This window comes from Corythoichthys intestinalis, chromosome 8 (assembly GCF_030265065.1).
Source record: "Corythoichthys intestinalis isolate RoL2023-P3 chromosome 8, ASM3026506v1, whole genome shotgun sequence".
NCBI lineage: Eukaryota > Metazoa > Chordata > Actinopteri > Syngnathiformes > Syngnathidae > Corythoichthys > Corythoichthys intestinalis.
In genome coordinates this window covers 33,039,656-33,065,876 of record NC_080402.1, presented here as the reverse complement: position 1 = coordinate 33,065,876, position 26,221 = coordinate 33,039,656, and the positions used below count along the sequence as shown (strand labels likewise).

Sequence of the window (26,221 nt, the reverse complement as noted above, 5' to 3'; positions counted from 1 at the left end):
AGGGAGAGGAATTGTAAGGCTTTAGCCAATTAAAAAAAAAGTTTCAAAGGCTGCCAAAATTCACTTATTTTCCGCGGCGCCATTACAGATTGAACACGACAATGCATGAGTGGGTCGTGCAGCGCATGCGTTAATTGCGTTAAATATTTTAACGTGATAAAAAAAAATTTTAATTAATTACCGCCGTTAACGGGATAAATTTGATAACCCTACCTAAACTAAACTAAAGACTCTGGATGAGTGTAACATATTATGTCTGTAACGTTAAATACAATTAGAAAACGATTTAATTAAAATATATATATATAGACCCTACACACGACGTCACAACCACGCCTCTGCGCCATATTGTCCGTCAACTCGTCGTGTTGACGCATTACCGCTACGTAAATTCCTCCTATTATGGCGTGTTTTTCTGCTCGTTAACATTAATAATCAAAATGGTGAAGGCGTGTATGGCGGTTAGTTGCAATAACAGAGAAGATAGACGGAGAGACTTGAGGTTCTACCGTATTCCGAGAGACCCGGAGAGGAGAGCGAGATGGACTGCTGCAATTCGACGAGAAAACTGGGCTCCAAACAATTACCACAGATTATGTAGTAGTAATTTTATATCTGGTAAGATGCATTTAATATATATTTAGAGGGTTTTGGGCTGACAACCACAATTAAGATCATTGCGAGGCTAATCGCCGACAACATACAGTTTCAAATTCAAGATGCTTATTTCTTCCACCATCATTACATTTTGAATAATATTTAGCTTGTACCAAGTGAAAGAAGCTGGCCTCGTCTACGGATCATCAGTTAAACAGGTGTGTCCAAACCTTTTGCAAAGGGGGCCAGAAATGGGTGTGGTAAAAATGCGGGGGGCTACCTTGGCTGATTTACATAGAACAATATATTGAAACAAATTTTAGCAAGCCCTTCTGTCTGTCACGTTTGCTTTATTATTTTTTTAAATCCATAATTTCAACAGTCTCGTCTTTGTGGCGTTCTCTTTCGACACTGGGGCTCTTGCGAAATACTGCTGCTGTGAAATTAAACTAGCTTCAAGTTGCTATAATTTCTCGCTGCGTATCTTCCCTGTAATGTTGTCGTACATGTCAGCGTGTCTTGTTCGGTAATATCCTTATCGCGTCACATCGAACTCTTTGAAAACAGCGACTGTCTCCTTGCAAATGAGGCAGACACAGTTGTTGCGTGTTTTATTGAAGAAATAGTCCAATATCCACCTATCCTTGAAGCGTCGGCCATCGCAGTCAACTTTTTTTTTTATTGATTGTCGCCATTTTAGAAAACTGGAAGTAAAGAGTCACACGGGGTAATGTTGCTTAGAGTGCTGCTCTTAAAGTTTTTCAAACTTTCGTGAGAATAGGCTGATTTTGTGTGGACAAGATAGTTGTAGATATCAGGGTAGCAGATGTCAGGCAGAGAGGGCGAAGACAGCGGGTCGAAAAATATCGATTTAGGCATCAAATATGGATCTGGCAAATGGATTGACTGAAGCTTTTCCACATAACGCATTTTATGCAACGCATCCAATGAGTTTACAGTGTCTGAAAGGACCGGGGCTTCCATGAATTGCACTATAAATTGCACGACAAATTGAAACCATTGAGAATACGGATAAACAAAGACGGACAATATGGCGGCCGGATACAGCGACCCGTCATTCTGTGACGTTGGTGAGTAGGGTCTATATATTAAAAACAGGCATGTCCGATATTTTTTTGCCGATTCCAATACTTTGAAAATGACGTGATCGGACCCGATCGATCGGGACTTAGGATCAGAATTTTTTTTTTTTTAACTGCACTTCTCATCAAAGCAACGCTTTGTTAGGTGAGATTTTTGTTCAGTGATATGTAGCGACATCTGTCATAAAACGCGGCCCCTTAACCCTTCTCCGGTAAGAAAAATCTGAGTCATCATGGAAAACACCTGTTTTTAATTCCGTATTTGACACACAGGAGAAAAAAAACATTTCCAAACTAATTGAAAAAAATGAAATTAAATGAAGCCACCGGTTCACATAGAAATGTCTTATTGTTTTCCCTCCTTTCCACACTTGTACCATTCACACCCAATCTGGTGAGGAGAGAGCGAGGGAGGGAGAGACGGGAAGGGAGGGAGAGCTACAACAACAATCTTTGGCATCATTCTCCGTGCAGCCATATCAGCCACACACACACACACTCACGCACACGCACACGCAACGAGGAAGAACAGATCGTGGAGGTAATCGGCACAAAAAAAGGGCATGTGGAAAAAGAGATAGGGTAGGTGTTCCGGTCCGTTCTACATTTGCACTTTTCTCCTGCATAGAACATATTTCTAGCGGCGTCCAAACTAAGGCGTGTCATAAATCAGAGAAATGACAATTTCATAAACAAAAAACAAGACAAAAATCATTCAAGTAGGCTACAATCTTATCTCGCGTTCTCATTTCAAGTCTTCACGGAGCCACAATAAAGAAGGTCCAGTGTGATGAAACAGCACCCAAAATAATGAAAAATACCATCAAATAAAAACATCCTGTGCAACGTTCACTCCGTATTATCGGGAGAATGCGGAATTAACAGTATATTGTTGACTTTTATTTTTTTTTAAACTCTACTCACACACACGTTCCTCTTTCCAACATACGCACGCACTGCATCACGTCCCTGTGTAAATTACAAATAATTTATCAGTATTCATAATTTAAGCTACTATTTAACAGTCATAAGTGGGAGCGAGAAAGAACGGGAAGCCGTGATAAAAACTCTAAAAAAGGGACACAAAGAAAAATAAGCATCAGATTTCTTTCATTCTTATTTTTTTCCTTTTTTTGTGTTTCTTTGTCGAGAACTCAGCTCCACCGTTTAAATAGAAATTCTCTCTTCCTCTCCTTCCACAGTGATCAAGGTCGCTTAATGTAAACATGTTGACAAAAATAACACTAAAATAAATCTCTTCACCTGCTCAACCTTGTTCTAAAAAGTTCACTTGTGTGCCAAAGTCCAACCAGGTCAATTTATTTGAAAAAAAAAAAAAAAAGACAAAAAAACTGTAGCGTCCCATTGGCCCAATAGTCAGTCAAAAGAGTCCCGTGATGTCGCAGCTTTCAGTGGCTCGGCTTGCGCTTGTCTCCGCCCTGGCTTTGGTTGGTGTCTGGCAACGTGACGGCAATGGAAATGACTTTCGAGGGCAAGTCGTCAACACTTTGGTTCTTTTTTTTTTTTTTGGTCTTACCTGAGAAAGCGAGCTGCAAGTGAGGAGGTAGAGCGGCCTGCGACCCGGCTTGGAGACTCTTGTACAGCTCTGAGGGGACACAAAATGGAGGATTTACAGACTTACCGTAATTTTCGCACTTCAGTCCCTGACAAAAGTATTGTTGCTTATCCATTTTCGAGAAATAATTGCTAATAACTAGAGGTGCACGATAATTATCGGTCCGATAATAGGAATTATGACGTCATCCCAATAAATCCGATAACATAGTATATTACCGGCCCTATTAATAATATTTTTGGCATGTGTCGGATTGGGATTTGTACGTTTGTCTCCATTCCTTTTTTCCAGTATGACAAGTTTTGTTACCGTCTTTGTTTTGTTCTTTATAATAATGTTCACGTCATCATGAAAATTCTGGTTCGGTCAAAGGTAAATCTAAGCTGAATCAACCACTAGTATTTTTGACCTACAGGTGTTCAAAAACTCAGGTGAATATACATTGAAAAATTATATACAGTTGTGGTCAAAAGTTTACATACACATGTGAAGAACATAATGTCATGGCTCTCTTGAGTTTCCAGTTATTTCTACAACTCTGATTTTTCTCCGATAGAGTGATTGGAACAGATACTTCTTTGTCACAAAAAACATTCATAAAGTTTGGTTCTTTTATGACTTTATTATGAGTTAACAGAAAAAGTGATCAAATCTGCTGGGTCAAAAATATACATACATGGATCTGAAAAAGCGAATCATTGACTTGAACAAGTCAGGAAAGTCACTTGGAGCCATTTCAAAGCAGCTGCAGGTCCCAAGAGCAACAGTGCAAACAATCGTTTGTAAGTATAATGTGCTTGGCACTGCTTTGTCACTGCCACGATCAGGAAGAAAACGCAAGCTATGACCTGCTGCTGAGAGAAAATTGGTCAGGAGGGTGAAGATTCAACCGAGAATCACCAAAAAGCAGATCTGCCAAGAATGGAACACAGGTGTCAGTGTCCACAGTCAAGCGTGTTTTGCATCTACATGGACTGAGAGGCTGCCGTGCAAGACGGAAGCCCTTGCTCCAAAAGCGGCACCTTAAGGCTCGACTGAAGTTTGCTGCTGATGACATGGACAAAGATAAGACCTTCTGGAGGAAAGTTCTGTGGTCAGACGAAACAAAAATCGAGCTGTTTGGCCACAATGCCCGGCAATATATTTGGAGGAGAAAAGGTGAGGCCTTTAACCCCAAGTACACCATGCCTACCGTCAAGCACGGTGGTGGTAGTATCATGCTGTGGGGCTATTTTTGCTGCCAATGGAACTGGTGCTTTACAGAGAGTAAATGGGATAATGAAGAAGGAGGATTACCTTCAAATTCTTCAAGATAACCTAACGTCATCAGCCCGAAGATTGGGTCTTGGGCGCAGTTGGGTGTTCCAACAGGACAATGACCCCAAACACACATCAAAAGTGGTAATGGAATGGCTAAATCAGGCTAGTATTAAGGTTTTCGAATGGCCTTCCCAAAGTCCTGACTTAAACCCCATTGAGAACTTGTGGACAATGCTGAAGAAACAACTCCATGTCAGAAAGCCATCAAATTTAACTGAACTGCACCAATTCTGTCAAGAGGAGTGGTCAAAGATTCAACCAGAAGCTTGCCAGAAGCTTGTGGATGGCTACCAAAAGCGCCTAATGGAAGTGAAAATGGCCAAGGGACATGTTACCAAATATTAGCGCTGCTGTATGTATATTTTTGACCCAGCAGATTGGATCACTTTTTTCTGTTCACCCATAATAAAGTCATAAAAGAACCAAACTTCATGAATGTTTTTTGTGACAAAGAAGTATCTGTTCCAATCACTCTTTTAGAGAAAAATCAGAGTTGTAGAAATAACTGGAAACTCAAGAGAGCCATGACATTATGTTCTTCACAAGTGTATGTAAACTTTTGACCACAACTGTATATATTATCAGTTATCGTATCGGTATCGGCCTTGAGGAGCAGGAAGTTATCGATATCGGTTTCAAAAAATGGATATCGTGCACCCCTACTAATAACTAGAGGCGTGCAAAATTTCCGATTCTTAAATTATTCGCGATTCGGCCGTGGAAGATTCGAGAACGATTCACAAACATCCAAATTCCGATTATTGAATTTTACCAGGTAAAGCGGAAATAAAACGCAGTCAGCGCGGTCTTCGGGACGCAATGAGGAACGGACCGAGAGTAAATATCATGTTCAACTCATGCCGCTAGGTAAAAAAAAACAATAATACCTGACTGCGGCCGTCAGCCGCTACAAACAGTGCCCAGTTGCTACTTGCTACAAACATACGGCAACATACAGCTGTGGTAGATATCATATATATCTAGACTAGATGTGCAACAATAGACTTTCCCGCGCTAGTAAACAGGCGCCATCTTAAAGCAGGAGACTTCTCTAGAAGGCTCTGTTGTAGAGAACCTAATTACTTTTTATCTAAAATACCCCTAAATCGGCAAAATCTTGACTTGAATCTATCTTTAAATGATGAAACAGTTTTAAAACTTTCACATGTCGAAAGTAGACATGAGGGAAATCATGGAATAACGGGCGCAATTTTAACAACTTTAACGGTTGATTCACAACATTAAATTAATTGAATGTAGTTTAAAGCTGCTGATACAGAATGGGGATTTGAGTATTTTATTTGCCGTTTTTAACCGGTAACTTGATACTAAAGTAGTAGTGTGGTTTATTTAGCCTGAGAGGATTTTGAACAATTTTGGAACAAATATACAAAACATAAAAAAAGAAAAAGAAAAAAAGGGAGGGGGGCATCAATAATCGATTTATAATCGAATCGGAGTCTCTGAATCGTAATCGAATCGTTAGGTGCCCAAAGATTCCCACCTCTACTAATAACCTTGACTTAATTATTCAATTGGTTTCAGAAATGGCTCATATGAAAGTTAAGACCCTCCCAAATGATGTTGAATGTACAAAAATGTATTTGTTTCACTGAAAAAAGATTTATCATTTAATGAAGACATAAAGGTCAGATTTTGGCAAGACAAAAGTTTTGTCGCCTACAGAAATTAGTGTGAAAATTGAACAAAAAAAATGTACTTCAAATACAAAAATTAACATAAGCTTAACATAAGCTAATTGAATAGTGGCGCTGTGAGATCCAAATTTAATATTTTGTATGACTTCCATGGGCTTAAAGCAGGGATCCCCAACGACCAGTTCGTGGCGCATTTGGTACCGGGCCGCACAGAAATAATAAATAATTTATTAATGACTGCGTTCTGGCTGATTGACTTTGGCCTGTGCCGCTTGACACACCAGATATCCCTGTCTACTCTAGATATACCACTACAGGATAAGAGGTCGTCATAGAAATGCATTGATTGGACTGTTAGCAGTACATCTTGTTTTGTATATCTACAGTGCCCTCCATAATTATTGGATTTATAATGATTATGTGTTTTTTAGCTTTTTTTTTTCTTCTAAATAATATGGGACCTTAATGGAAAAAAGAGAAAAATCCAACCTTCAATGCAAGTGCATTTATTCAGTGGGGAAAAAAATCCCACATAAAGAAATAATTATTTAACATCAAATAATGTGTGCAGGGTCCCTCCAGGATTGATAAATCTAAATTCAAGACTTATAAGACCTTTTTTAATGCCATTTCAACTGAAAATTCATACTTTTCTCGCACACATTATTTAGATCATATTGAATCATATTAAATAAATGAAGCACTGAACATCAAATTTAACCTCAATTACTAATTGCGTTTGACAAAAGAACGCACACATATTGAAGATACAATTAAAACACATTTAAAGTAACATTATAAAGTCTGTCAGAATTTTTTAAACACACACACGCACACAATAATTATGGACAAAAAGAGGAGGAGGACAGGACTCAGACTAGCCATCTTCTGTAACAGGCTAGCCGCTAGTGCACCTGCCAAGACCCCAGTGAACATGGCTAACTCTCGAGTTAAAACGGCGAAATTCACATTCATTCGAAAGGCAAACCGAAATGTTTAAGCAGGTCCACTGCCTTCGCATGACCCATAAACTGCAACCTAAAGTATCTGGATGTAACTTGAGCCCCTATCACATACTCCAAAACAACGGGAATATATAACCGTGCAACAGTTGTGTGTGAAAACAATTTCCCGTGTCGACTGACATGGGAAGCAGTGTGTGTGAAAGCAGGCGTTAAATTCCCGGCTCACAGCAGATGGCTGATGACTTAAATATCATAGAAGCGGCCGATGTACAGTGCCTTGCAAAAGTATTCGGCCCCCTTGAATCTTGCAACCTTTCGCCACATTTCAGGCTTCAAACATAAAGATATGAAATTTAATTTTTTTGTCAAGAATCAACAACAAGTGGGACACAATTGTGAAGTGGAACAACATTTATTGGATAATTTAAACTTTTTTAACAAATAAAAAACTGAAAAGTGGGGCATGCAATATTATTCGGCCCCTTTACTTTCAGTGCAGCAAACTCACTCCAGAAGTTCAGTGAGGATCTCTGAATGATCCAATGTTGTCCTAAATGACCGATGATGATAAATAGAATCCACCTGTGTGTAATCAAGTCTCCGTATAAATGCACCTGCTCTGTGATAGTCTCAGGGTTCTGTTTAAAGTGCAGAGAGCATTATGAAAACCTAGGAACACACCAGGCAGGTCCGAGATACTGTTGTGGAGAAGTTTAAAGCCGGATTTGGATACAAAAAGATTTCCCAAGCTTTAAACATCTCAAGGAGCACTGTGCAAGCCATCATACTGAAATGGAAGGAGCATCAGACCACTGCAAATCTACCAAGACCCGGCCGTCCTTCCAAACTTTCTTCTCAAACAAGGAGAAAACTGATCAGAGATGCAGCCAAGAGGCCCATGATCACTCTGGATGAACTGCAGAGATCTACAGCTGAGGTGGGAGAGTCTGTCCATAGGACAACAATCAGTCATACACTGCACAAATCTGGCCTTTATGGAGGAGTGGCAAGAAGAAAGCCATTTCTCAAAGATATCCATAAAAAGTCTCGTTTAAAGTTTGCCACAAGCCACCTGGGAGACACACCAAACATGTGGAAGAAGGTACTCTGGTCAGATGAAACCAAAATTGAACTTTTTGGCCACAATGCAAAACGATATGTTTGGTGTAAAAGCAACACAGCTCTTCACCCTGAACACACCATCCCCACTGTCAAACATGGTGGTGGCAGCATCATGGTTTGGGCCTGCTTTTCTTCAGCAGGGACAGGGAAGATGGTTAAAATTGACGGGAAGATGGATGCAGCCAAATACAGGAACATTCTGGAAGAAAACCTGTTGGTATCTGCACAAGACCTGAGACTGGGACGGAGATTTATCTTCCAACAGGACAATGATCCAAAACATAAAGCCAAATCTACAATGGAATGGTTCAAAAATAAACGTATCCAAGTGTTAGAATGGCCAAGTCAAAGTCCAGACCTGAATCCAATCGAGAATCTGTGGAAAGAGCTGAAGACTGCTGTTCACAAACACTCTCCATCCAACCTCACTGAGCTCGAGCTGTTTTGCAAGGAAGAATGGGCAAGAATGTCAGTCTCTTGATGTGCAAAACTGATAGAAACATACCCCAAGCAACTTGCAGCTGTAATTGGAGCAAAAGGTGGCGCTACAAAGTATTAACGCAAGGGGGCCGAATAATATTGCACGCCCCACTTTTCAGTTTTTTAGTTGTTAAAAAAGTTTAAATTATCCAATAAATTTTGTTCGACTTCACGATTGTGTCCCACTTGTTGTTGATTCTTGACAAAAAATTAAAATTTTATATCTTTATGTTTGAAGCCTGTAATGTGGCGAAACGTTGCAAGGTTCAAGGGGGCCGATTACTTTTGCAAGGCACTGTAACTTCCTCCCTCTTAGCAGTAAGAGGAAAAGCGGTAAACAAACATCGCAATTATAAACACAGCAAACTGGAAACAGCTAAATTAAACTGAAAACATGACCAAAATTAAAATGTCAATTATTACGTCGGGCCAGGCCAGGGTTCTTTCTCGCTAACTTTTTGAAATAACTATATATTAACGATGTATGAATGATAAACTAAAGAATACTTGTTATAAAATAAATAATTTGGATTAAAAAAAAAAGAAGGCATTGTATGGTCATTGCAGAGCCAGAGCGTGCCTATAGACCCTACCCACCGATGTCACAAAATCACGTGATCGCTGTATTGTTCCGCCCCCTTGTCCGTCATTTTGTGTCTGTATTATCAATGGTCTCAATTGATCGAGCAACTTATAATGCATTTCATGGAAGACCCGGTGCTTTCGGATGCCGTAAACTCACTTGATGCGTTGCATAAAAGGCGTTATGTGGAAAACCTTCAGTTTATCCATTCGCCAGATCCATATTTGATGCCTAAATCGATGTTTTTCGACCCGCTGTCTCCGCCGTATTTGCCTGACATCTGCTAGCTACCCTGATATGTACAACTATCTTGTCCACACAAAATCAGCCTATTCTCACGAAAGTTTGAAAAACTTTAAGAGCTTGGAGGCTTATAAATACTTCGTTGCTGGTTGGGTGAAACAGGTCCTCGTCCACGAAAATTCGGCAGGAATCTATCTTGTTCTTGGAAAGGTGAGTTACGAAATTTTCAATTCAAAATCTTTTGTTCTTGCTAACATCCACTGTCATGTCTAATGTATTTCATGTCATTTGTCAATGGAGCTAGGGCTTTTAATGTTTATATGGTTTAGCGATAGCACTCTCACTACATACATACGTGTATGTTGTCGGCGATTAGCCTAGCAATGATCTTAATTGTGGTTGTCAGCCCAAAACCCTCTAAATATATATTAAATGCATCTTACCAGATATAAAATGACTACTACATAATCTGTGGTAATCGGTTGGAGCCCAGTTTTCTCGTCGAATTGCAGCAGCCCATCTCGCTCTCCTCTCTGGGGTCTCTCGGAATCCGGTAGAACTTCAAGTCTCTCCGTCTATCTTCTCTGTTATTGCAACCGACCGCCACACACGCCTTCACCATTTTGATTATTAATGTTAACAAGCAGAAAAACACGCCGTAAATAAGAGGAATGTACGTAGCCGTAACAGGTAAACACGATGTGTTGACGGACAATTGGGCGGCACCAGTCAGGAGGACGGAGTTGTGACGTCACGTGGGTAGGGTCTATACGCCCTTTTTAATCTTCCCCTCTGCGAGTCCGCAAAACCGCATCTCTTTATTTATATTGAACAAACTTTTCCAGCGTTATTTCGTTGTGTAAATAAATTTATAATCATCATGTATGTAGTCTATTTAAACATTAAGAAAATGTGCGTTTTTTTTTTCTGCCAACTGAGAATTCGTTATAAAAGACACGCTTTTATGCAGACATCGTCACAAATGTTAATACACAAAACGCGGGTCGGGCTTCAATACCAGCGGACCAGTTCGGGTCGTGCTGGACTTTTTAGGCCCGAATTTACCTCTATCTTAAAGTCTTGATGAGCTTAAATTGGCTGCAGTTACGAAGTCGGGAATGCTCCCTCTGGAAAAAAAACACGATTTGAGCAACATTATGTTTAACAAACTTTTCTAGCGTTATTTCATTGCGATGCAGGGGTGGTTGGATTCTCCGTTTTGCCGGTTGAGGTGGTTTGGCACGCACGAGTTGCATTTCGGTATGTAGTGCAGTGCATCGTAAAAATTCTATGCGTCATCTTCGTTATGGATTTAAAAAAAAAAAAAAAACTGTCACGGATATAATTTAGGTTGCACTGAGATGTTCTTGAAAATTAAGACCACGGTGAAAAGATTCCAGACTTACAACAGTTAATTTAATTCTTTTAATACCTTTAATAATGGAAAACTAAATTCAATGCTTTTTTAATACTTTTAATAACCCGCGGGTACCCTGTGTGTGTCACAATTATTAGCACCCCTGGTGTTAATACTTTGTACAACCCCCTTTTGCCAACAAAACAGCACCTAATCTTCTCCTATAATGTTTCACAAGATGGGAAAAGACAGAAAGAGGGATCTTCAGCCATTCCTCTTTGCAGAATCTCTCTAAATCATCCAGAGACCTGGGTCCTCTCCTCTGTACTCTCCTCTTCAGCTCACCCCACAGGTTTTCAATGGGGTTGAGGTCAGGGGACTGAGATGACCATGGGAGGAGCTTGATTTTGTGTCTGGTGAACCATTTCTGTGTAGATTTGGCCATATGTTTAGGGTCACTGTCTTGCTGAAAGACCCAGTGACGACCCATCTTCAGCTTTCGGGCAGAGGGCAACAGATTTTGATTTAAAATGTCACTTCTTCACACACACACACACACATTCATTCCAAAGCGGCTTCCTTGCAGAAACTGTTTAACAAGTTAAACGATGATTGACAGCTGCTGCGCTGTGATGTCCGCTTCTTTGGCAAGATCAAAGATACCAGCATCGTTAACTTTAATAAGCAAGTGCTGCAGTGACTGTGAGGTTCAAAGAGCTGGGGGAGGGAGGGTGTGAGGCTCTCTGCAGAGCAGAAAGCAGAGCGTATGTGGATTGGAAAAAGAAAAAGAAAAAAACTCGCACGTCCTTACGATGGGACTATTGCGCACGCACACATCGCGATGGCGATGTTTAAACGATATATCGTTGAGGCTTATTTCAGACTATGTTGCCTTCCACCCTGAAGATTTCTCGCACACCCCCATACTGGATGTAACCCCAGACCATGATTTTGCCACCACCAAACTTCACTGTTTTGTGGCAAAAGGTAGATTTTTCAGATGAATCTTCCATTGAATTACACCACAGTCACCGCAAATATTGCAGGAGACCTAGTGGAGCCTGCTTGGATCCGAGATTCTCTCAGAAAACAGTGAAGAGAGATCTGCAGGGTAGAAGGCAACATAAATAGTCTGAAATATCAACAAATCTTAGCTGCCACTAGTCAGATATTAATACTAGTAATACTAGTCAGGTATTATTGTTTTTTTTTTTGTTTTGTTTTTTAAATCTAGCTGCATGAGTTGAGCCAGAGCCGGGTAATGGCAAGCATGATGTTTACTCTCGGTCCATTCCTTATTGCGTCCGGAAGACCGCGCTGTTATTTAGTTCCGCTTTACTTGACATATTTCAATAATCGGAATTTGGATGTTTGTGATTTGTTCTTGAATCTACCACGGCCGAATCATGAATAATCTAAGAATCGGAAATTTCGCACACCTCTAGCGCCCATACCATGATTGAAGCACAGTGTATCCCTGTAAGTATTTCTAGCACTCACCCAACAGGTCACTCTGTGCTAGGGGATATCCTGAGTTGGAGCCGGGGGCCGAGCCCATGCCGGCGGGGCCCGGGGCCCCAGGGGGGCTGAAGTTGAGCAGCGGTGGGAACTGGAAGGGAAGCGAGACGGGCACCAACCCGCCCAGCATTCCGAAGCCCAGGGGCAGTGCTGACGGGCCTCCCAGGAGGGGGGTGCCCGCCGCCGATACCTGAACACACACCAGGAGACTTTAAAGGGCTAGAAAACACGGTATAAATGATTTTCATGTAGAGCTTGGCCTAAAAATAAAATCTACTATTATTCCCTTTTTTTCCCCTACTTTTTTAGGGAGGCAATAGGAACAAAAGACAAGGAAGGCTCAAATAAAAAAAATAAAAAAGTTGAAGCAGAAACAAAGTGCAAAACCCCTTTTCTATCTCAAATGTAATCTTTTGCTTATTTTTCATTGTCACCCCTAAACACAAGTTATTGAAGAGAACATAAAAAAATGAGTTATGGCAACTTAAAGTGATCCTCTAACTTAAATACATGTAGGCTCTAATAAACCACAATTGTTCTCTTGTACTAAAATATGTTGTTAGAAACACATAAAATGTTAAATCAATGGCAATATTTTATAATATTTAGTACATATTTTGACCGTTAGTTGGCGCCATGGTTTGCGGGCTCGCAGTGATGACGTAATTGGGATCTTTCCAAATGTGTAGCGTGTTCAACAATTGCTTATTGCTGCCTAAACTCGCAAAGTAAAATGCCACGATGTGCTGCTTTTGGATGCAATTTCCGGTCAAATGGAGACAAGGGGAGTGAAGTAAGTGGTCAAGGTGGAATTATTATTTTTAGTGAATAAATGTGCATAAGTGGAAGCTTCTCCCCCTTTTTGGTCCCTGTATGCACGTATCCTACCCACCACGCGTTACAACTGGGGCCCGAACATTTTTCCTGGATCCTCAGTCCAGTAAGGGATCCGTCTATTTTTTGGATCCGACAGTTCCACCGCGTCTGCAATATTGGTTTCGGATCTGTCCTTTTTTTTTTTTTGATTCGTCTGTCCCACAGCGGCTTTTCGGATCAGTCTATTTTGTGGAATCGACGGCCTGATCGCGGCTGCAACATTGCCATGGAATCAGTCCAATTGTTGACTATTCTTCGTGGGAGTTTTCCCCAAATCATACGAAATAATTAAAGCACTATGGCACGCTACAGTGACGACAGTGACTCTGACGTGGACCTTACAACAATGTTGGAGTTCGTCAGGGAACGCGTGTTTGCGTACTGCTGAGCTCCCGAGTGAAGAGTGGTCAAGGTGGAAATATTTTTTGTGAATAAATATGCATAAGTGGAAGCGTCTCCCCTTTTTGGTACTTTTATACACGTATCCTACCTACCACGCGTTACAATGTACAAGACATGGATTACCACAAGGGCTACGTTCATACTACAGGTCTTAATGCACGAATTAGATTTTTTGTCATATCTGTTTTTTTGGCGTGCCCGTTCAGACTGCCTTTGTCCATTGAGACCATTCAAGTATTACGAATGCGCACTAATTCGCAGTCCGACAAGCGCTGAGCAAGACGACCCGCATGCGCAGAAGCATCAAAACAAATGACCACACATGCTGGCTGTCATCCGTCATTCCAGGGATATCATATTTTGCTTTCTAAAAAGAGGACACAAATAACAGACATAAATAATCCCAGTTTAGGCTTATATTCAAAGTATATGGATCGATAGCATGCACGCACTGTCCGTGCATGTCACACACACACATACGCGCAGTTTGCCCCGACTCTCGGCCGTGTAAGCAATGTTGAAATATTGCTCATATGGAGCAGACAGAAAACCGATCATTCTCAGGCTTATCCTCAACCCATTTTTATTTTTTTTATGACTGTTGTCAAGTCCGACCCTTCCTAAAAAGCCGTGTTCAAGGCAAGCTAGGTGCTAATAACGCACAGCTGCACCACTACCGTGGCGTCTCTCTCGCTTTTTGATGACGCAGTTGCTGCATGAATTCCAATTTGAGAGACTGGACAGTACAGACCGCCGCGACAGTCTGGAAAAATGTGGCCCAGATCGGATTTGAACCACATACGAAAGTGACCCAGATCGGATTTGAAATGGTCCAGTTCTATGTGACTTGTCACGTTCAGAGCGTCAAGTTAATGCCTCACTCGAGTCGGAAAAACACGAAAAAAATCTGATTTGTACATTAAGACCTGTAGTATGAACGTAGCCAAGGTGTGCTCTTTGGCCTGTACTGCATGTAAAGCACACGACAGCTCTGGATGCTAACAATCTACATACTTACATTGGGATAAGTTTGAAAACACAATATGCTTACCTTGGATATCTGCTTATAAAACCGGAGTTCCCAACAGCATACACTCTCGCTCCCAACCGGAGTTCCCAACAGCACTCTCTCGCTCTGTTGCCATTGAGACTCACTTGCAGTGACTGCATCACCAGTTTTGCCCAACTTTTGTCTTATCAGGTATTTGCTGCACGTATTTTCACTGTAGCTCATCTTGTGAACGACTGACAGTGCTGTCTTGCTCTTCACTTTTCAGATCTGGTTCAAAGAGGAAGTGTAGAACTGACGACATGTTGGGAAAGCTAACGAGTGACACGCTGGAATTTCGGCAACGGGCCCGGTGACGTCACGCACTGCGACGTAACAAGAATGGCGACCTTTCACTTAAAATAATTTTACAAACTTTATTAAACCAAAAACATTAAGAGGGGTTTTAATATAAAATTATTATAACTCATACTAACATTTATCTTTTAAGAATTACTTGTCTTAAAAATAGAGGATCCCTTTAAAAATATTAAAGAGATCCACGGATAGAAAGATTTGTAGTTCTGTGTAAATTTTATTATGAGTTCAAATAATTCGAAATTGACCTAACCTCTCTTGACGTTTTCATTTTTATACAATTCATAAAATGAGTTTAACTAGTAGGTCGCCATTGTTGTTGACGTCACAGGGCGTTGAGGTCACATGGTTGCACTGCCGGGCTTCCAGAGTATAACTCTGGTGACATAAACACGTCATCTGTACAACCTTTTCAATTTGAACCAGAGAGGAACTGTAATGAGCATGATAGAACTGTCAGTATTTCACAAAATGAGCAGCAAAAGCAAAATGAACAGGAAAGCCGGGATGTGACGAGACTAGGGGAAAAAAAAATAAAAAAACTTCTGCCCAAAATTGCTACACCGGCGAAACGTGCTACAAGAGGAAAATTTGGCACCCCAGGTACCACTGTGCGCTTTGAGCTTATCTTGTTTAGATGCATACAGACAGAACATACTAAAGAAGCCTTAAGAAAATACTTAAACGTAGTATTATCAAAAAAGGGTGGTTTAAATATACTACGTGACTAATGTGGTCAACAGATCAACAATCGACTCTAAAGCTAAAGCTAAGAAAACACAATGCTTGAAAGTATGAGAGGGAAACGCATGCAAGAAGTATTTTGAGGCAATGAAAACATAATAAAAGACTCAATTAAAACACAAATAGTAAGTACTCAGCGCTTTTAACCCATGTGCGCATGTGTTGGATGTCTCACCGCGTAGAAGGAATTGCGGTAAGCCGGTAGTGTACAGTGAGGCAAATAAGTATTTAGTCAACCACAAATTGTGCAAGTTCTCCTACTTGAAAATATTAGAGAGGCCCTTAATTGTCAACATGGGTAAACCTCAACCACGGGAGACAGACTATGGGGGAAAAAAAACAGAAAATCACATTGTCTGATTTTTAAAGAATTTATTTCCAAATTAGAGTGGAAAATAAGTATGTGGTCACCTACAAACAAGCAAGATTTCTGGCTGTCAAAGAGGTCTAACGTCTTCTAACAAGGTCTAACGAGGCTCCACTCGTTACCTGTATTAATGGCACCTGTTTTAACTCATTATCGGTATTAAAGACACCTGTCCACAACCTCAGTCAGTCACACTCCAAAGTCCACTATGGCCAAGACCAAAGAGCTGTCGAAGGACACCAGAGACAAAATTGTAGACCTGCACCAGGCTGGGAAGACTGAATCTGCAATAGGTAAAACGCTTGGTGTAAAGAAATAAACTGTGGGAGCAATTATTAGAAAATGGAAGACATACAAGACCACAGATAATGTCCCTCCATCTGAGGCTCAATGCAAGATCTCCCCCCGTGGCGTCAAAATGATAACAAGAACGGTGAGCAAAAATCCCAGAACCACACAGGGGGACCTAGTGAATTACCTACAGAGAGGTGAGACCACAGTAACAAAGGCTACTATCAGTAACACAATGCGCCGCCATGGACTGAACTTCCAGACATGTCCCCCTGCTGAAGCCAGTACACGCCCAGGCCCATTTGCGGTTTGCTAGAGAGCATTTGGATGATCCAGAAGAGGACTGGGAAAATGTGCTATGGACAGATGAAACCAAAATAGAACTTTTTGGTAGAAACACAGGTTCTCGTGTTTGGAGGAGAAAGAAAACTGAATTGCATCCAAAGAACACCATACCCACTGTGAAGCATGGGGTTGGAAATATCATGCTTTGGGGCTGTTTTTCTGCAAAGGGACCAGGACGACTATCTGTGTAAAGGAAAGAATGAATGGGGCCATGTATCGAGAAATTTTGAGAGAAAATCTTCCATCAACAAGGCCATTGAAAATGAGACATGGCTGTGTCTTTCAGCATGACAATGATCCTAAACACACAGCCAGCGCAACAAAGCAGTGGCTTCGTAAGAAGCATTTCAAGGTCCTGGAGTGGTCTAGCCAGTCTCCAGATCTTGACCCCATAGAAAATGTGTGGAGAGAGTTGAAAGTCCGCGTTGCCCGACAACAGCCCCAAAACATCACTGCTCTAGAGGAGATCTGCATGGAGGAATGGGCCAAAATACCAGCAACAGTGTGTGAAAAGTTTGTGAAGAGTTACAGAAAATGTTTGGCCTCGGTTATTGCCAACAAAGGATACATAACAAAGTATTGAGATGAACTTTTGGTATTGACCAAATTCTTCTTTTCCACCATGATTTGCAAATAAATTCTTTAAAAATCAAACAATGTGATTTTCTGGGGTTTTTTCCACATTCTGTCTCCCATGGTTGAGGTTTACCCATGTTGACAACTACAGGCCTCTCTAATCTTTTCAAGTAGGAGAACTTGGTTGACTAAATACTTATTTGCCCCACTGTACGTCTTGTGACTGTGACAAACTACATTATCAGTGTCCATTGTACGCATATAACATGGCGCCCTCCGTAGGTCAAAACATGTACTAAATATAATTATTTTTAAATCAATGGCAATACTTTGTGTTTCTAATAACATATTTTAGTAAAAGAGAACAATTGTGGCTTATTAGAGCCTATAAGTCTAAGTCCGAGGTTCCCTTTAAATTAGCATAACTAATAGTAAGTTGTTTTTTTTACCTTCTTGTCTTCACAGAGTCCACATACGACTACTCTACCAATACTGCCCTTCTTTCAGTACTTTTTTTTGACTGTTCCATTTGAAAAATGCTAAAGCTGCGCTTTGATAAAAACAAACGTTACCTGTGAGAGGTGCGATGTCGTGGAGGGTGTGGCCAAAGCTCCGGAAGCGGACCAGCCGTTTCCCGCCTTCAAATTCTGCCCGACTGCACCCACCAGCCTCTGTCTCTGGCCGTGATTGGCCGAACCCGAGGGCGACGGAGGCGGCGTTTTGCTAACATGACCGACAGATGAGGAGCTCTTGTTGTTGCCGGGTGAATTGTGGGCACCGGCGGTGGGCGGAGGTTTGGGTGCCCCCGTAAAGGAGCCCGCTGTCTGCTTCGCCGCGGGCCCTTGAACACTACCCGTTATGCCGAAAGGCGGTCGGAACGTTTTGGGGGAATACTGGTGTTTCGGGCCAGGGGGGTGCGATGGCGAGGAGGAAGGGGAGGGGGACGAAGAGGATGGTGACGATGGGGGCGGGGTGGGTGGTGGCGGCCGAGGGGTCAGCTTGATGATGGGAGACGAGTTTGTACTGTGAGCAGGCTTGGTAAGTGTGGCCTGCATGGGCGTGATGAAGTTGGGCGGGGGGTGCTGGGAGCGGGCTTTGACCTGGGAGGAGGGGGCGGTCTGGCAGACGGGCGACGGCGATGACACGCTACAGGGGGGCGACAGCGTGGCGGGGTGAGGCGAGGGGACGGGACGAGACTGAGAGGACGGCGAGGACAACTGTGCGATGCCCCCGTTGCCCTTGACCACGCTTTGAGGGACCCCCAAGCTACCTGCCGAGGTGCCGAGCAGGCCCTTCTGATGATGGGGGAGCATCAGAGGTGAAGCTGTGGGCGGGGGGCGTTGCTTTGGGGGCGACGGGGCGGGGTGCGGATGCATCTTGCCCCCGATGATCGCGCCGGGCCTGTTGTTGGCAGTTGCCAAGCAAACTTGTCTCTGGCTGGGGGCGCCTGTAGCCTTGACTAGACTATAGGTAGCGTCAACGGGTCTGCAGGGCGCCCTGGAAGAGGTAGAAGAAGAAGCGGGAAGCGAGGCGGGTGTGCTTATTTTCCCCACCGTCGTTGTGTTCGCCATCTTGGAGGGGGCGGTGCACGTGACCTGCGCAGGATAATGGGGGGTGACAGGGGGCGGGGAGGAGGTCGGGATTTGCGGAGGAGGGGGCGACAGAGGACTGTCGGAGGGGCCCAGGCCTTTAGCAGCGTTGCTGAGGAGGGCCAGCGCGTGCGAGATGGAGTCTAGAGATGGCGCGCTCAGGTCCTCATCTAGAGAGTCCGATAGACAGATGAGCTCGGATGGAGACGACAGAGGCGGCGGGCGGGCCGAGATCACCGAGGATGTAGAGGAGGAGGGCACACAAAGAGCAGGGGGCACCGGCAACGGAGGTTTGCGGACCCACATGCCCTCCTGAATGCACAAACAACCAATGAACATCAGTCATGTAGAGGAGGAAAGAACTATTGGATAAAATGTTTTTGTTTGTTTTTTATAACCAACCTTAGCTTTGGCCTTGGGCCCAGGCAGCACTCGCCTCTTGGCTCTGTATAAAGGAATGAAACAACAAACACTGACAATCCTTTCTACTTGTCCGGTGTGTTTACATTCATCTCAGACGCAGGAGAAATACTCACAGGCTTCCAGTGAGGTGAATATGAACTGACACACTCTCCTTAAACAGAATCCTGAAGAAACACAAAATACAATGTCTTTCTTATGCGTTTAATGAAATAAATATCAAAATTACCATTCTGAGAGTCTTATTGAACTCAGTGGCTACCATTGATGGTGATAGAGTTGCTTTAAAAATTGTTTTTACATTGAGCACACAGAAACTTTGGCATATTACTACTTACGACATTGAAGCCAAGTAAACACTTAAACATCATTCCTACTGTTCTAAGGCTTTCTTGTTATTTCTGAGGGCAGGAATAACGTGTTAATTATGATTAACTCATATATATAGATCCCGCGACCCTTGTGAGGATAGTGGTTCAGAAGATGAATGAATGAATAGTATGTATGTAATTATTAGTGCTGCAACGATTAATCGATTAACTCGAGTATTCGATTAGAAAAAAGATTCGAATTACATTTTGCTGCCTCGAGTATTCGTTTAATTAGAGTGGCGTTGTAATGGTTAATTTTGAAAGTGTTTTCCATTTTATTGATTTGGGTGGATACACTGCCCTCTAGTCGACCTCATTTCACATGGCTGAATCGAGCTGCTCCATGTTAAGACCAAGATAAGCCAAGTTTTTGTTTGCGCTTATGTTTTTTAAATGCATTTGTAATTTAGTTATAGGTATATTTAGCGTTTTTTTTTTTTTTGTGGGAATATATGTCTGAACCGTATGTTAAGAGCGTTGTACAAAAAAAAAAAAAAAAAAACATTTAAGCAAGTGGGATTTTGCTGTGTAATTTAGCCGATTGTTCTTTTGTTGACATACAGCCTTTTTTTTAAAAAAAATTTATATCGTTTGAGGCTCAGCTCAGGTATTTTACACTTTTCGTGTTCCTCATCCGATTACTTGATTATTCGAACTAAGTAGTTCATCGATTAATCGACAACTAAAATAATCGATAGCTTCAGCCCCAGTATATATACACACCCCACGACACTTGTGAGGATAAGCGACATGGAAATGAATGAAAATTAGTGCTGCAACAATTAATTGATTAACTCATGTAATTCGATTAAAAAAAAGATTCTAATTAAATTTTGCTGCGTCGAGTATTCCTCTAATCAAAGTGGCTTTGTAATGGTTTGTTTTGAAAGTGTTTGCATTTAGTTTTATTGATTTGTGTGGATATGCTGCCCTCTAATGGCAACAGTGAATATGACATAACTCATTTCACATGGCTAAATCCAGCTGCTCCCTGTTAAGACCAACATATGCATAAGTTTTTGTTTGAGCAAATGTTTTTTAATCCATTTGTAATTTAGTTTATAAGTATATTTAACCGTTTCTTTTTGTGGGAATATATGTTTGAACCATTTGTTAAGAGAAGTGTAAAAAAAAAAAAAAAAAAGTTAGCATTTTATCACGTTTAAGCTAGCGGACTTTTGCTATGTAAGTTAGCCAATTGCTCTTTTGTTGTACCCTCATTTATTTTTTATTTATCTTTTTATACCGTTTGAGGCGCAACTCGGGTATTTTAATATTTATGTTCCTTATCAGATTACTCGATTATTCGAACTAACTAGTTCATCGATTAATCGACTACTAAAATAACTGATAGCTGCAGCCCTAATTAAAATATATGCGTTCCAAGCAACTCGAAACCTTCGTTACGGTTCGCAGTTACAGTTAAATCCAGTTATGCTGTTGGACATCTAACCGTGTAGGCAAGTTTATTATTTTATCTTTTTTTTTTTAATGTGACTAGATCACACTCCAGCTTATGTCCATCGCAGAACTTAACACATAAAAAAGAAAATTACACATACTGAGCATTAAAATACAAAATATATTTCGCCTTCCAAACATGCCCGCTAGCTTAATGGTAATATAGAATGGAATACACCATTCAAGCGCTAACAGAATTAGCAACTATTTGCTTTGTTTAACTCTTAAAAGAATAAATTAATACTAACACAAAAACGCCACTAAATTTCTTGTCATAGACAAATAAACCAAAACACAGACATATGATATTTGTACACGGGCAAAACCAAGCTATATCAATTTTCTTTCATCATACAATGCAGGTGCTTCTCTGCCAAGTGCTGCCTCCCAGTGGCTCAAATACTCAAGGCTGTTCGTTTTAAAGGTGAACTGCAATGAATTACACATTTTTGTTTAATTTTTTTCAATTATATGTACCACATAAAAAGACCCTCAATTGTAATCCATTGTTATTTTTTCCTACGTTGTCGAGACTTTGTTTTCCAAACCACTTATAATATTGTTGTGGGAGGAAAAAAAGGTCCTGCAATGGCACTTTATTTTCTCCAACGGTCTTAAGAATAAGTTATTAAAAAAAAAAAAAATCTTTTAGGGACACCTATCATTCAGTGTGCTTTTAAAATTGCATATTTCACTTATGTATTTTTGTATTTTTTTTTATGTTCAACACACTCAAATATGTTTTAGAACGCCTTAGATTTTATGCAATTGGTTTGACATTTGATAGAAATCAAAGCGTAAAAAGGAAAGTAACACAGACGCACACCAACAGACCTGGCCTGCATCCAGCCTTTGGGCCACAGTGGTTTAACCTCATTCTCCAAAAAGGCCTTGAGGTAGTCCTCTACAGACAGGGAACATTGGCTTTCCATGTCATAGCAGCTCAGCTTCACTTGCACCAGAGTGCAAAGCAGAGTCCTGCATACACGTAAACACATAAAAAAATTAGTATGGAATAAGTAATGTTGATAAAGACAGAAAAGTGACAATGTTGGAGAAAACCCTTATGTGAAGGAAACCTTTAAGTATTGAGCTATCAGCTATGTTTACGCTGTGTGGGAAGACCTCTGAAAAACTCAAAAACCTCTCAAAAAATGTAGCTTTAGACTTCAGAAGCCAGTGGGAAAATAATTCTGTCGATACCTGAGCTTGTCATCCCAGACAAACTTCTTCCGTGGACCCATCACCCTTTTGCCAGGTTTCTCCTCATCCTCCTCCTCTGATCCATTCCTTTCCCCCTCCTCTGACTGCTGCCTGCATATGCACATAGTCACGGCTAGGTCATTCAAACAATCTAAAAACAGCTAGAATACTAAATAAATATGTTGAGATCTCATTTAAGCTTAGCAATTGGAGGTGCGAGACCCACTTTTCGAGTGTCCCAAATTTGTCGTGACGTGTGCGTCTACGTCGAGCGAACAGAATGCTATGATGACGCCAGCGCTCACTGCAGCCGTGAACCCACACTCTCAGTGGCGACTTTAAGGTGGGGCCAAAGGGGCACCAGCCCCCTCTCTGAATGGCCCCTGAAGTGCCCCGGTTCCCATTTTATTAATAATCAGAAAATAATGAAATAAAATATTTTTTAAAAAGATTAAATACAAAAATAATTACAGTGATCCCTCATTTTTCGCAGTTAATAGGGTCCAGAATCTGCCGCGATAAGTGAAAAAAAAAGTGAAGTAGCGCCCCCAAACACATAGTACATACATACATTCGTTTTGTGTGTTTTCAATGTATTTATTCAGGTTTAGTAGTGGAATATATATATATATATATATATATATATATATATATATATATATATATATATATATATATATATATATATATATATATATATATATTAAATGGTTTTAAGCACTTCAAATGTATTAATTATGATAAATTTCATGTTACTGTCCCAATGAATTATTTTTAAACAAGACTAAAGCAGAAAAATGCTTGGCTATATTAAATGCTTCATTGAGTGAGTCCACTCAAATCCGCTCAAGCTGCTCACTTACACACAATGAGTTGCCACAGCAACAGCTTAACAAGTTAAACGATGATTGACGCATGCGACGCTTTAAAGTTCGCTTCTCTGGCAAGCTCAAACATTAAACGTCTGTCAATCATTGGTCACTTTAATAAGCAACTCCAGTGCACTCACTGCCTGACCAGCAAAGAGTAGGGAGAGGGAGGGAGGTAGCCAAAATTTGCAAATCCACATTAATGACAGATTAAAGCAAAGCCTAAAATAATACTATTTGAACTTACTTTGCCACCTTGGCCATGCAGTCCATGTTGTACCTGGCGATCTGCTCGGGCATCACGCTGCACACGGCCAGCTTCAGCTCCAGCAGCGGCATCCGCATCTTGTCGTCCTGAGGGAGGAAGGAGGAGGAGGAGGAAGAAGGAGAGGCTAGAGTTAGATAAGCCGAGGCTTTTATTCATCTGTTTGGTCAACAAAGCTTGAGCGGTTTTCAGCAGCAGGCATTATTGAAGTCAGCAGCCTACGCAGAACACATTTGGGATTAGGAAAGAGCTGACATTACAGAAACAAAGTGGGAATACTCAGGAACGTGACAACTGTTGGCATTGACTGATGTCACTGCAACACGGTAGACATTCTAATAAAAAGGAGAGACTGCAGTCCAAACATTATTACTCACAAAGCAGCTCAAGTGATTAGTGGCCATCATTAAATATAGAGGCGGAATCAACCGGATTACAACAATAATCAACTAGCATCACAGGTGTCAAACTATTTTGTGTGGCCCGCCAAAGTAAATCGTGCATCAACGTCATGTTTTTGGCTGAAATGAAATTCAAATTTTGAAGTACATGAACTTCTACTGAGAAAATAATTTGTTTTTACTAATTAATTTAAAAATAAAGAGAATATTTGCAGTTTTTTATCCTTTTGTGCTTTTTATTATTTATAAATTCATTTTACAAGCCACTTATCCTCACGGGGGTTGCGGGGATGCTGCAGCCTTCAGAGGATATTTACTGGTTTTCCTTTTTATATAAAAATGCTATATTAAAAAAGGAAATATTTACCGTATTTTCCATTTACTCACCTAAAAACAAGCAAAACAAAAATGAAGAAAACATACCGTTTTGCAGTTTGTTTTTTTTAACTAAAACAATGCAAATCGATTAAAAAAAAATAAAAAATTCTGTATTCCTTAATCTTTCATTAAGAGAATATTTAATATTTAAGATTTTAATCCATGGTGGCGTAATGTGTTTCCGATGGTTTTCTTCGAGACTATGGTTCCAGCTCTCTTCAGGTCATTGACCAGGTCCTGCCGTGTAGTTCTGGGCTGATCCCTCACCTTCCTCATGATCAGTGATGCCCCACGAGGTGAGATCTTACATGGAGCCCCAAAACGAGGCAGATTGACCGTCAACTTGAACTTCTTCCATTTTCTAATAATCGCTCCAACAGTTGTTACCTTCTCACCAAGCTGCTTGCTTATTTTCCTGTAGCCCATCCCAGCCTTGTGCAGGTCTATTATTTTATCCCTGATGTCCTTACACAGCTCTTTGGTCTTGGCCATTGTGGAAAGGTTGGAGTTTGTTTGTTTGAGCATGTGAACAGGTGTCTTTTATACAGGTAACAAGTTCAAACAGGTGCAATTACTTCCAGTAATGAGTGGAGAACAGGAGGGGTTCTTAAAAAAGAACTAAGAGCCGAAATATTTACTAGTTGGTAATGTATCAAATACTTATTTCACGCAGTTAAATACAAATTTATTATTTAAAAATTATACAATGTGATTTTCTGGATTTTTGTATTAGATTCCGCCCCTCACAGTTGAAGAGAACTTATGATACAAATTACAGACCTCTACATGGCTTGCAAGTGGGAAAACCAGCAAAATAGGCAGTGTATCAAAAACTTGTTCTCCCCACTGTAATAGACTTGATATTACAAGACGCAAAAAATAAGATTTTGGACAATTTAAAAAAAATCAATAGATTGTCACAGCATGTTGGTTAGCACATCCGCCTCACATTTCTGAGATCAAGGGTTCAATCCCGGGCTCCGGCCTTCCTGTGTTGAGTTTGCATGTTCTCCCCGAGCCTGCATGGGTTTTCTCCGGGTACTGCGGTTTCCCCCCACATCCTAAAAACATGCATGGTAGGCTGATCGAACAAATGTCAAACCAATTGCCTAAAATTGTCCCTTGGTATGAGTTCGCAAATTATCCTTACATATGATTGTGTGCGTGAATGGTTTTTCATCTCTTTGTGCACTGCGATCAGTTAGCAACCAATAGCCGAACGCACGAATGCCAATTTTAGACCAGAACGCGGAAGTGGGATTTTATAAACACACCCTCCCACCACATGCAATCCATGTTATTTCTGCATGTTTTCTTCGGTAAGCTTTCAAAAAAGAACATGCCGATCAAGCACTGCTGCTATGGAACTTGTAGAAACAACTCTAGACATTACGACATATGAAGGATGTTTTCTTCATACTTTTCCCGGAACCAAATACTCGGAGGAAAAAATGTGAAGAATGGATCAACTTAAGCGGACGTCCAAAAGACAAGTTAAACGCCAGCAAGGTGAAGCCATTCACATTTCATAAGCAATAAACATTTTCTTGGGGGTCATCGTCCTACAGATGACCATAAGCCATTTTGATATTTTTACTTATTTTTTAGCGTGGCATTTTGCCGTGTTGCTTTTGTTTGACAATGAATGACCTGAAAAAAATTAAAACTGTATCTGACTGTCACTGTTACCTTTTCTGTTGTTAAAAAAACTTTAGAAAGGGGGAAGTGTAAATAAATTATACAATTAAGATTTGTTATTAATGAAAAAATTATAA

The 26,221-nt window shown here is 40.9% G+C and overlaps 1 protein-coding gene across 1 annotated transcript in view; it reads right to left on the bottom strand.

The window, feature by feature from the left end:
• Positions 1 to 488: 488 nt before the first annotated feature.
• The window catches only part of ubn2a (ubinuclein 2a), a 46,248-nt gene continuing 20,515 nt past the window's right edge, over positions 489 to 26,221 (bottom strand). The window contains exons 9-17 of the mRNA XM_057843940.1: positions 23,650 to 23,756; positions 22,534 to 22,644; positions 22,165 to 22,308; positions 19,615 to 19,665; positions 19,481 to 19,523; positions 18,062 to 19,390; positions 12,505 to 12,712; positions 3,238 to 3,306; positions 489 to 3,156 (exon numbers count right to left, since the gene is read on the bottom strand). Of these exons, the coding sequence (XP_057699923.1) occupies positions 3,110 to 3,156; positions 3,238 to 3,306; positions 12,505 to 12,712; positions 18,062 to 19,390; positions 19,481 to 19,523; positions 19,615 to 19,665; positions 22,165 to 22,308; positions 22,534 to 22,644; positions 23,650 to 23,756 (2,109 nt within the window). The 3' untranslated portion in view covers positions 489 to 3,109. The remainder of the gene's footprint in view (positions 3,157 to 3,237; positions 3,307 to 12,504; positions 12,713 to 18,061; positions 19,391 to 19,480; positions 19,524 to 19,614; positions 19,666 to 22,164; positions 22,309 to 22,533; positions 22,645 to 23,649; positions 23,757 to 26,221) is intronic.